Source organism: Suncus etruscus, chromosome 14, assembly GCF_024139225.1.
Source record: "Suncus etruscus isolate mSunEtr1 chromosome 14, mSunEtr1.pri.cur, whole genome shotgun sequence".
Taxonomy (NCBI): domain Eukaryota; kingdom Metazoa; phylum Chordata; class Mammalia; order Eulipotyphla; family Soricidae; genus Suncus; species Suncus etruscus.
The window spans coordinates 96,771,564-96,782,897 of NC_064861.1; the positions used below are offsets into that span (position 1 = coordinate 96,771,564).

The window sequence follows — 11,334 nt, forward strand, 5'->3', positions numbered from 1 at the left end:
CAGCACGGCAGGGCCTTAGTCAGCGCCCCGAAGCCTAATTAGGAGAAGCCGGCCCCCCGCTGGCCATTGACACCTCCCCGCTAATCCACAGCTGCTGCCACCAATTAGCACCCTGGGGTCCCTCCCCTCTCCTCTCAGCTCCGCCCTCCCGGCGCCTCCAGCTTTTGGGGACACATTCTTGGCGGGTGGCCGGCGGCCGGGGCTATTTCGAAGCCACAGATGAGGTGGCAAGAATCCCCGGCCGGGCCCCCCATCTTTTCCTCCCAATGAGCCCCCCAATCCAGAAAACTCAACTGGGCTGGCCCTCTGCACCCCCTTCCCTGAGATGACCCCCAGGACCAGGGCCTGGTTCCGCAGCCCTGACCTGTCCCGGATTTCACAGCTCCTGGGGTCACTGCACTTGGCGACGTCCCAGCCCCCCCTCCTCGAAGGCCACAGCAGGGACACGGGGAGGTGGCGGTGGTGGCGGTGGCGAGTGTTGCAAGCCTGGACAGTGACACCTGATCTGCCCGGTTGTAGCTTTGCTGGGGCGGGCGGCCAAGGAGGACTCGGAGAGGAAGAGAGTTTAGACCGGGCTGCGAGTGGGGCACGGACGCACGAACACGGGTGTGACACAGGTCCACACACACGTCAGCTATGAAGGGGGATTGTCTCATACAGGTCCCATGGGCCCAAGGCCTACAGGTGTACTCACACTCGCTCACAGACACATTTGCATAGAGATACACACATGAACACACTGGCACCCACACACAAACTTACACACAATCACACACTCACATACATACACGCTTACATAACACTCAATTCACACTTCCATGTACTCACACACACCCTGCATCGTCACATGTACACACACACACAAACTCACAGGCCGAGCTGAGTGGTCCAGGGCGTGTCCACCATCCCGCTGCCCCGCACCCTCCCGGTCCAGGGTCCGACTCTCTCAAAACAGAGGGCACAGGAGGGCAGTGGACTTTATTGGAGAACAAAGGTGGTGGGGACAGGTGGGGAGATGGGACGGGGGAGAGGAAGAGGGGTGAGTGGTGAGCAGCCCCTGGGTGCTGGAAAGGAGTGGGAAGGACAGGGCAGATGACACAGAAGGTCTGGAGATCTCTGGGCCACCTTGGGCCTGGAGAGGAGCAGCCCCTGGGTGCAGGGAAGGGTCAGGAGGGTCAAGGCAGGTGACACAGATGGGTTGGGGGACCTAGAAGGGAGCAGCCCCCGGGTGCAGGGCAGGGGCAGGCGGGGCCGGGGACCTGCGGGTCTCTTCAAGCCTGGAGAGAAGCAGCCCCTGGGTGAAGGGAAGGGCAGGAGGGTCAGGGCAGGTGGCACAGATGGGCCGGGGACCTGGAGAGGAGCAGTGCCCAAGTGCAGGTAAGGGTCAGGCAGGGCTGGGGACCTGTGGGCCCACTTTGGGCCTGGAGAGAAACAGCCCCCGGATGCAGGAAAAGGACAGGAGGGTCAGGGCAGGTGGCACAGATGGGCAGGGGACCTGGAGAAGAGCAGCCCCCAGGTGCAGGGCAGGGGCAGGCGAGGCCGGGAACCTGAGGGCCCACCTCAAGCCTGGAGAGGAGTAACCTGTGGGTGCAGGGAAGGGGCAGGAGGGGCAGGGCAGGTGGCACGGAAGGTCTGGGGACCTCTGGGCCCACCTCGGGCCTAGAGAGGAGCAGCCCCTGGGTGCCGGGAAGGGGCAGGAGAGTCCTGGCGGATGGCACAGAGGGCAGGGGACCTGGAAGGGAGCAGCCCCCGGGTGCAGGGAAGGGGCAGGTGGGGCCGGGGACCTGCGGGCCCACCTCAAGCCTGGAAAAGACCAACCCGTGGGTTAAGGGAAGGGGCAGGAGGGGCAAGGCAGGTGGCACGGAAAGTCTGGGGACCTCTGAGCCCACCTCAGGTCTAGAGAGGAGCAGCCTCCGGGTGCAGGGAAGGGGCAGGAGGGCCAGGGTGGGTGGCACAGAGGGGCCGGAGACCTGGAGAGGAGCAGCCCCCGGGTGCAGGGCAGAGGCAGGCGGGCCCAGGGGAGTCCGGGCAGCCCCTCACTCCCCGCCATCCTCCACCCCCGCCTGGCCTCCCCGGGGCTGCTTCCAGGGACGGCCCAGGTAGGCGCGCACGCAGCTCACGGCGGCCCGGCCGCGGGGCTCGGGGTCCAGCAGCGCACCCAGGAGCTGGTCGGCGGCAGGCGCGAGGCCCCCCCAGGGCTGCGGGCGGTCGTCGGGCAGGCCGGAGGCGCGCCAGAGCACGAAGTCCTCGTAGAAGGGGTCGGCGTCGCGCAGCGGCTGGTCCCAGGGGAAGTAGCCGGTGAGCAGGCAGAAGAGCAGCACGCCCAGCGCCCAGGCGTCCAGGCCCGGCTGGATGGGCAGCCCGGCGGGCAGCGGCGGCGGCGCGCAGAGCTCGGGCGCCGTGTAGGGGATGGGGGGCCCGGCCAGGCGCAGCAGCGTGCCCCGGGGCCGCGTGTGGCCGAAGTCGGTCAGCTTGATGCGCCGGCAGCCCGCGTCGCACACCAGCACGTTCTCGGGCTTCAGGTCGCGGTACACCAGGCCCCGCGCGTGCACGTGCTCCAGCGCCGACGCCAGCTGCGCCGCGCACCGCTGCGCCGCCGCCTCGGGGACCCCCACCTGCGGGCGAGGGGCGAGGTGCAAAGGGGGAGCCCGGGGGCCCGCGGGGAGAGTCCCGAGGACGCACGAGGGGAGCCCCGGGGCGCGCAAAGGGAAGCCCGGGACGGGGATGCATGCGCATGGAGAGTCTGGAGGGCCCACGCGGGAGCCCCGAGGACACACGAGGGGGCCCCGGAAACGCGCTCAGGGGATCCCAGGAATAAGCCCGGGGAGCCCGAGGACTCGCGTGGGGAGCCCGGGGACGCGCAAAGAGAAGTCAGGGGATGCACAAAGAGGCGCTGGGGACGCGCAAAAGGGGGTCCTGGGACTCGCGTGGAGAATCCTGAGGACACACGACGGGAGCCCGGGGACGCGTGCGGGGGAGCCCAGGAATGAGCGCGGGGAGCCCGGGGACTCGCGTGGGGACCCCAGGGATGCGTAAAGGGGAGCCCGGGGACACGCGTGGGGACCCCAGGGATGCGTAAAGGGGAGCCCGGGGACACGCGTGAAGAGTCCCGACAACGCACGAGAAAGGCCCAGGACGCACATGGGGAGCCCGGGACAAGCACAGAGAGTCCGGGCATGAGCCCTGGTGGGCCCGGCGACGCGCGTGGGGAGCCCGGGGACGCGCTAACGGGGACTCGGAGACGTGCAAAGGGGAACCCGGAGGCGCGCACAGGGGGGCCCGAGGATGCGCGTGGGGAGCCCGGGAACATGCCCTGAAGCACGCGGGAAGTCACAAGGATGTGTGCGGGGCGCCTGGGGCGCACACAGGGAGTCGGGGGACCCCGAGGACACGCACCAAGCGGGATGGTGGAGGGAGCGCGGGCAGGAGAGAATTCCGGGGACACTCACAGGGAGCCCCGAGGACGCGCACTGGGAAACCTTGGGGACACCCTGGAACTGGGTCTGGCAGAAGCCCACGCAGGACAGATCCCCGGGGACGCGCGCCAAGAGGGCCGAGGGGAGAAGCGGTGCCCAGGGGAGCCCCAGGGGACGCTCCCGCGTGAGGTGTTGGCATGGTCGCGCGCGGGGACCCCCTGGGACGAGGGCAGGGGAGGCCCGCGGGCTACCTTGGGCTCGATGAAGGCGATGAGGTCGCCGTGTAGCACGGGCTCGCACAGGAAGCTGTAGGACTCGGCCGACTCGATGCCGATGCCCAGCGCCGTAACGATGGCGGCATGGGCGCCCAGCGACAGCCCCACGCAGAACTCGTGCAGGAAGCCGCGCAGGGTCGTGGAGGCCTTGGGCAGCTGCTTCAGCGCCAGGGCGGTGCCTGGGGTGCAGCGCGGGGCTCTGAGCCGGGTCCCCCACAGCTCCGCCTCCACCCAAGGGTGTCTCCCACCAGCCTGGGGGTTCTCCCCACCTAACGTGTTTGGTCTGAGTGAGCTACACCCGCCAGTGCTGGGCGCGCGCTCCTGCCCAGTGCTCCAGGATCACTCTGGGGTCACTCTGGGGTCAGTGCTCAGGGACTACGCCTGGCAAGGTTTTGGGTGCTGGGGATAGAGCCGGATTGTGCAAGAAAAGTGCCTTAGCCTCTAAGTAAAGTGCTCTTTCTCTCCAGCCCTGCAGACTTTCCTCTCCTTTTTGGGGAGTCCTCCCAAGCAGTGCTCAGGAACCCAGGCCTTGCTCCCTGCTGGGTCCTGCAGGGAGAGACTGCCTGGGGAACCACACTAATGGTGTGGGAATGTCAGGGAATGTCGCTGACTGCTGGGACCCAGCCTCGCTGAGCAGCTTGCCCTGTGAAGTCTCTCTCAGAACCTGGAGCAAGGGCCTGAGAGAGAGAACAGTGGTACGGCATTTTGACCTCTGGATGGACCTGGGTTCTATTCCAGGCATCCCAAGTGGTCCCTCGAGCCTGCCAGGAGTGATTTCTGTGTTCAGGTCCAGGAGTAGCCCTGAGCGCCGCTGGGTATGGCCCAAATCAGAGAAAAGAGAAGAACACAGAGTGTGGCCTGGTCCCAACAGCCACTGCCAGAGACACTTGCCCGTGAGGCCTGAGCTCCCTCCCCACCTCCTGTCCTGTGGGCTGGCAGCTCCCTCTGTGCCTAAGGTCCCCTATTTGCCTCTGCTTGCATCTGGACCCCTAACCCTTAGGCTCCCTGATCTCTCTCCTGCAAATGGTGAGGGGCCCTGTGAGGAAGCACCAGCCGTGGAGTTGCAGGAAGGTGCCATTGGGTAGGGGACAGTGCACCCTACATCCACCTCTGAGCACCACCCACCAAGGCTGCAGGCTCCTCCGGGCCACCCAGAGGAAACAGGTGTGAGAAATGGAGGGGCCCACCCTTGAGTCAGCAGAGAGACTCAGAGCATATGTGGGGCTCAGGGCAGTGCTGAGACCCAGGGAGGATGCGGGGCCGGGCAGGGGCACAGGGACACACGGCTGGCAGGGAGCAGAGGCCGCAGGTACCTTTCTGTCGGTGCGTGACCAGCAGCACGCGGCCATAGCGACCCTGGCCCAGTGTCCGCACAGGCAGGTACAGCGCGTCCACCTCGGCCTGCAGCAGCGTCTGCGCGCTCAGCGCCATCATGTCCTCCAGCGCCAGCGCTGCCTCCTGGCCCTGCTGCAGCTCCTCAGGGGTGAGGCCACCCAGGTCCTCGTCCCCCGCTGTCGCCTCCGCCTCCCCTCTCTCCTCTGAGCGCTGCGAGCCTGGCATCCTTGCAGGGGTGGGAGGTGGGATGACGCTCGCCAGAGGGGCACAGGGACCGGGGCTCTGTACACAGAGGAGGCCAGGTCTGAGGGAAGAGACTTAGGGAGGTGGGGGGACCCTGGATCTGAAGCAAGGTCTGAGGGAAGAGACCTGGGGACCCTGGGTCTGAGGGAACATCTGAGGGAGGAGGCCTGAGGACCCTGGGTCTGAGAGAAGGATGCAGGAGGCCTGGGACACTAAGTATGAGGAAATGTCTGTGGGAGAAGGCTGGGGGTCCCTGGGTCTGAAGTAACATGAGGGAGGAGCTTGGGTCTTAGGAAAGAGGTCTGAGAGAGGAGGCTGGGGGTCCCTGGTTCTGAAGGAAAGTCTGAGGGAGGAGGCTGGGGTTCCTGTGACTGAGTCCCCCCCAAGCAGTGAGCACCCATCACTGCTGTGGACACAGGTCAGGCCTGAGGTCAGCTGTCCCTCACCCCCACCCAGTGAGTGTCCCCAGAGTGAAAGATGAACCCTATAACTCGAGACACCCCAACCTGTATCCAAAGCAAACAGACTCACAGGGGTGGGAGAAGGCTCGCTCCTGGGAGCCAGCAGGTGCCCTGCCTCCTGGGCCTCGATGCCTGGGCCGGATGGAGCGAGGCTCAGCCCCAAGCCGGACATCTGGGCTCTGACGCCCAGCCCTGCCTGCTCTGCCCACCTCCGCCCTCAGACCCAGGGGCCCAGACCCCAGCTTCCTTCCTCAGACCCTGGGACCCCATCTCCTTCTTCAGACCCAGGGGCCCAGACCCCAGCCAGCCTCCTTTCTCACACCCAGGGGCCCAGATCCCAGCATCTTCCCTCAGACCCAGGGCTTCAGACGTCCAGGCCTCCCTCTCAGATCCAGGGGCCTAGCCAGACCCCAACCTCCTCCTTCAGACCTAGGGCCCCGGACCCCAAGTCTCCTCTCCCAGACCCAGGGCTCCAGACCCCCAGCCTCTTCCCTGTGACCTGGGGTTCCAGCTCCTCCTTCCTCAGACCCAGGGGCCCAGACACAGCCTCCTGCCCCCGGCCGGCCTGCACCCTCACTTCCCTGCGCGGTGCTCCCCCCAGCCCAGCCCCGGGCCACCTGCCTGCTGCCTCTCGTCCGGGGTGCGCGCTGAGCCGCCGCAGAGTGGGGCGCCCGTGACCTCCGCTCCTCCCTCCCCTGCGGCGCTGCCCAGTGTCCGGCCCGGCCGCCCCGCCCACCGCCCGGCCGGCGCGGTGCCACCTCGCGGCCACCCCGGGAAGTGCAGCCGCCTGGGCACCTGGGCCGAGCACTCTGCGGGGAGCCACCCTGCAGCGCTGCCCACTGGCCGCCGACGTGTCTGCTTTGCCCTGCTTTGCAGGGACGGGTTCTGCGGGCCGGGGCACTGAGGAGATCCCACGGGGTTCGGCGGTGCAAGACCTAGGACAGAGGGCGGTTCGATCCCCGGCATTCCACAAGGTCCCCCAGCCTGCCAGGAGCGATTTCTGAGCGTAGAGCCAAGAGTGACCCCTGAGCGCTGCCGTGTGGGACCCAAAAACCAAAACAAAGAAGGAGTGAGCACAGAGTTAGGAGTGACTCCTGAGCACAGCTGGATGGCCCTGAAAACCAGCCCACCAAATAAACATTGCAGGGTCTCAGTGGGGTCCAACCAAGGGCGTCCCCTTTCTCAGACTGCAGGGTTTATTCTCAGCTTTGGGTCTGGGAAAGGAGGCTGGGGTTTGGGTCCTGGGTCTGAGGGAGGAGGAGCTGGAACCCCAGGTCTGAAGGATGAGGCACTCCGGCCCCCTTTTTTGTAACAAAGAGACTGTGAAGCTCAGTGAATGCATTTAGTCACTTTATTCCAGAATGATCTTTTCTGTGCTGGGTGCAGCCGCCAGACCCTGCACTCCCACCCAGCATGGGCCTGCTTGGTGTGTTGGAGCTCAGTCGATGTGTGAAGGGCATCTCAGAGTGTTCCCCCTTCTGGTCCCATTCGCCCCTCACCTCTGTCCTCCTCTTCCTCATCCGTCCACTCCTCTAAGCTGGAGTCTTCCTCCTCCCCTCCCTCCTCCTCCCCGTCCCCTCCATCCCCTCCCGCCATGACCCCGGTTTCCCCTCCGTCCCCGTCCAGCCCCCAGCTGTCTCCCAGGAACTCCAGGATGGCCAGTGGGGGTCTCCTCTCCCCGGGGTCTAGTTCTAGGAGCCCCCGGAGCAAAGTCAGGGCGGCGGGTGAGAACTGGTCCCAAGGGGCCGGGGGCTTTGGGGGCCTGGGATGGGCCGTCACCCACTCCGCGAAGGCTTCGAACTGGGGGTCGGGGGCCATGGCCACATCCCAGGGGAAGGCGGCGGTGGCAGCGCAGAACAGGAGCACCCCGAGGCCCCACGAGTCCAGGGCGGGCCTCAGGGGCAGGGTGTCAGGGGGCAGCAGCAGGCAGAGCTCGGGGGGCGCAGAGGGCAGGGGTCCCGGGGGTGCAGGGGTGGCACTGCCCTCGGGCCGGGTCAGGCCCAGGTCACCCAGGGCCACGCGGCTACAGCAGGCGTCGAAGACCAGCACGTTGTCCGGCTTGACATCGGCGTGGACCAGGCCCCGGCCGTGCAGGAAGTCCAGGGCCGCGGCCAGCTGCGCCGCCACCCGCTTGAGCAGGGGTTCGGGGAGGCCCTGGGTCGGGAAGGGAGGGCAGGTCAAGGTCACGGCCCTCGGCACTCGTGCCTTCTTCGCTTGAGATTCAAGGTCCAGAAGCAGGGCCAGAGCAAGAGCACAGTGGGGAGGGCGATTGCTTCGCACTTGGCTAACCCAGGTTCGCTCCTCGGCATCCCATAGAGTTCCCCCCTCCCCAAGCCTGCCAGGGGTGACCCCTGAGTGTGGCTGGATGTGGTCCCAAATTTAAAAGAATTCAAGTCTAGAGTGATAGCACAACAGTAGGGCGTTTGCCTTGCCCTGACATGGCCAACCCAGACAGGATTCCCGGCATCCCATAGTGTCGCCAGAGCCTGCCAGGAGTGTTTCTGAGTGCAGAGCCAGGAGTAACTCCTGAGTGCTGTGGGATGTGGTCCAAAAAGAAACAAAAAATAAAAAGAATCCAGATGCAAAGAAGGTGTTGTTCTTGGTTCTGTTCCCAGAGCCACATACAGGCCCCCAGCACCTCTGGGAAGGACTCCTGAGCTCAGAGTCAGGAATAGCCCCTGAGAAGTGCCAGGGGTGGCCCAAACCAACCCTCAAGAGTTGGGATCCCCCCGTGGGGCTGACCTCCCTCACCACCAACTCTTCTCACTGAAACCCAGGTGATCCCAACTCTCGGCCCACCGCACCAGCTTCTTCCGTCTCCTCTCCAGGTCCCCACATGAGAGGCTCAAGTCCCACCTCTACACCAGACATGTCCTGGAACCCCCGCAAGCTACGTTGCCCCTGGGCTACATCCAGACAGAGCCATGCACGTAGGACCCACAGGGCAGCCCTACCCCGGAAGGAGCCTCCAGCCCCCAGTCATTCCTGCAGGGGCAGAGATTCTTGGGGTACTAGACTCCTCCTCCCTATGTTCACCTCTCCTCCTTTCCTTCCTTCCTCCTCCTTTCTTTTTGTTTGGTTGTTTTGTTTTGGGGCCACACCCGGTGATGCTTAGGGATTACTCCTGGCACTGCACTCAGAAATTACTCCTAGCTTGGGGAACCATATGGGTCCATCCTGGGTCAGCCACGTGCAAGGCAAGTGCCCTACCACTCCAGTCCTGGTTTTTAATTTTTTGGTTCAACCTGGCAATGCTCCTGGTTCGGGGACCATATGGGACTCAGGGGATAGAACCCAGGTCTGTCCTGGGTCAGCTGCGTGCAGGGCAAAAGCTCTACCTCTGCGCTATCCCTCCAGCCCCTCCTCCTCCCTTTTTGTTCCTCTCCTCCCTCCTTCACTCCTTTCCTCTTCCCTTCCTGATTTCCTTCCTTCCTTCCTTCTTCCTCCTGCATCCCCCAACCAGATCTCAAATTCATCCCTTTCCCAGAAGCTTCGCACTGACCTTAGACCCTCCTCAGATCAATTCTGACATAGTCTCGAGTGGGGAGCACATTCTTCAGTGTTCTGGGGAACATGTGGTTCTGGGGTCGAACCTGAGACCCCAATTCAGAGTCTGTGCTTTGAGGCCCCCAGCCCTGCCAGGCCCTCTTTAGAGGAGACCTTCATTACTCATGGCTGCCCCCAAATCCCTCCCCACAACCAGCTCTTCTGTCTCCCCCCTCCTGGTCCCTGCTAAGCCATGCTGCACCGTGGTAGGTCTGGGGGCTGCACAACTGCTCTGAAAATCAGAAATGAGGCCTTGGGGTCTGTGTGGGGGCCCCTGTGGGTGTCAGGGTGAGGTAGCAGGGCAGAGAGAACCCCAAACTCCACTAGCCTGCTCACCCTTTCCTGCAGCATTCCACTGAGGTCCCCACACGGTGCGTATTCCTGGGTGAATGCAAAGTATTGGGGTGTCTGCAGGGGCCCCGCCAGCGTCCGCAGCAAGCCTGGGTGTGAGGAAACGCAGCGGCCCACACAGAATTCTCTCAGAAAGGTGCTTCTCACGACTCGGTCACGCCTCAGGAGCTTCAGGGCCACGGCCGGGCCTGAGGAGAGAAGAGGTGCAGGGGGCTGGCTGGCCGGGGGGCTGAGCTCCATCACCACTCTTAGCTCCACCCTTTCTGAGCTCCACCAGCCCCTCTGGGTTCCATCATCCTCTCTGGGCTCTGTCACCCCTCTTCACTCCATCTCCCCTCTCAGCTCTGTCCCCCAGTGTTCCATCACCTCCTCTGGGCTCCATCACCCCCTTTCAGCCCCACCTTTCCTCTCAGCTCTATCCCATCAAGCTCCATCACCCCCTCTGAGCTCCAGCACCCCCTGTGTCTCTATCACAGCCCGAGAGTCCCCCATGCCACTGCTCTGAGACCCCACAGAGCCACCTGGAGCTGCAGAGCCCTGCCTGACCGTTTCTTCCACTGGCCCCTCCTGCTGCGCCTCAGTGCGCTCTGTGACATTCACGGTGTCTCGGCCTCTCAGGACCCCATCCTCCACTTGCCTCATAAAAGAAAGGCACTTGGAGCTCCAGCCTTGCTGTGTGACCGCAGGCACACACTCTCCCTCTCTGGGTGAGCCCTCGGAACCCAGGAACCCCAACCCCATTCTTCCCAGGAACCGGGACTCACCCCCTGCTCGAGGCCGGGCCAGGAGCACGCGGCCGTAGGAGCCTGAGCCGAGCTTGCGGACGAGGCGGTACTGGGCGCTCAGGGTCCTCAGGTTGACCACTCGGGGGGCCGTGAGCTCCACCAGCCGCTGCAGGGCCACAGCCGTGTCTTCCTGTAGGAAGGGGAATGGGGGGCCGGGCCACTGTCACGGGAGAAAGTGACTCATGGTGACTGAGTCATGGGCCGGCCACCTGCTCTGTGTCCCCAGGCTGGGGTGACGGTCTCTGAGCCCCACCCAGTGCCCCTGGACTGTGTATCCCAGTTTCTTCTCATTCTGGGGCTCTGCACCCCCAACCCCTTTTCTCCTGCTCCCCTCACCTCGGGCTCCCCATCCTCTTCCTGGGGCAGGGGATCCCTGAGCTCCACGTCCTGTTCTCCTGCCTGCACTCCATGGCCCGGGGGTGCCATGGTCTGGGGGTCTGTGAGAGGGTCTCCCGTCCTTCCGGGTCAGAGCTGGGTGCTGCCTGTGTCCCCTCAGGACCCCGATATGAGGCCGCACTTCCCCAAGCCCTGGTCTACACACACACACACACACACACACAACTCTATCTGCGTCTTCTCTTGTTCCTCCTCTGGGAGTTCCAGAGTGGAACCCTCTCAGGCTGCTTTGCCCTGATTCTCTGTCTGTGTTTTTATTTTCCTTCCTCCCCTCCTTCCTTCCTCCCTTCTCTCCTTCCTTCCTCCCTTCCCTTCTTCCTTCCTTCCTTCCCTCCTTCCTTCCCTCCTTCCTTCCTTTCCTCCCTCCTTCCTTCCCTCCCTCCTTCCTTCCTTCCCTCCTCCCTCCCTTCCTTCCTTCCTTCCTTCCTTCCTTCCTTCCTTCCTTCCTTCCTTCCTTCCTTCCTTCCTTCCTTCCTCTCTCTTTACTTCCTTTCTTTGTTTCTTCCTTCCTTCTTCCTTTCTTTCC

The 11,334-nt window shown here is 64.3% G+C and overlaps 2 protein-coding genes across 3 annotated transcripts; both read right to left on the reverse strand.

Moving 5' to 3' along the window:
- Positions 1-1,651: 1,651 nt before the first annotated feature.
- On the reverse strand, positions 1,652-5,251 carry SBK2 (SH3 domain binding kinase family member 2). 2 transcript variants are annotated; one of them, XM_049787061.1, is made up of 4 exons: positions 5,005-5,251; positions 3,668-3,870; positions 2,019-2,615; positions 1,652-1,770 (listed from the first exon to the last, which is right to left on the reverse strand). In XM_049787061.1, exons 1-3 carry the CDS (start codon positions 5,249-5,251, stop codon positions 2,037-2,039), a joined length of 1,029 nt encoding a protein of 342 aa, XP_049643018.1. In that variant the 3' UTR covers positions 1,652-1,770; positions 2,019-2,036. The 2 variants fall into 2 exon arrangements, with proteins under 2 accessions (XP_049643018.1, XP_049643017.1); XM_049787060.1 differs by lacking the exon at positions 1,652-1,770 and having other exon boundaries at positions 1,892-2,615.
- Positions 5,252-7,191: 1,940 nt separating this feature from the next.
- On the reverse strand, positions 7,192-10,838 carry SBK3 (SH3 domain binding kinase family member 3). The gene is made up of 4 exons (XM_049787653.1): positions 10,749-10,838; positions 10,392-10,572; positions 9,613-9,815; positions 7,192-7,884 (listed from the first exon to the last, which is right to left on the reverse strand). The coding sequence occupies exons 1-4, from the start codon at positions 10,836-10,838 to the stop codon at positions 7,192-7,194; spliced, it is 1,167 nt and encodes a 388-aa protein (XP_049643610.1).
- Between the last annotated feature and the right edge of the window lie 496 nt (positions 10,839-11,334).

Excerpts from the sequence above, each read along its gene's own strand:
- SBK2 (XM_049787061.1), bottom strand. The coding sequence starts at position 5,251 with ATGCCAGGCTCGCAGCGCTCAGAGGAGAGAGGGGAGGCGGAGGCGACA. Across the intron at positions 3,871-5,004 it reads GGTCACGCACCGACAGAAAG|GCACCGCCCTGGCGCTGAAG; the intron begins GTACCTGCGGCC and ends GCTGCACCCCAG. Across the intron at positions 2,616-3,667 it reads TCGCCTTCATCGAGCCCAAG|GTGGGGGTCCCCGAGGCGGC; the intron begins GTAGCCCGCGGG and ends CCTCGCCCGCAG.
- SBK3 (XM_049787653.1), bottom strand. The coding sequence starts at position 10,838 with ATGGCACCCCCGGGCCATGGAGTGCAGGCAGGAGAACAGGACGTGGAG. Across the intron at positions 10,573-10,748 it reads AAGAGGATGGGGAGCCCGAG|TGGCCCGGCCCCCCATTCCC; the intron begins GTGAGGGGAGCA and ends CTCCCGTGACAG. Across the intron at positions 9,816-10,391 it reads GGCCCGGCCTCGAGCAGGGG|GCCCGGCCGTGGCCCTGAAG; the intron begins GTGAGTCCCGGT and ends TTCTCTCCTCAG.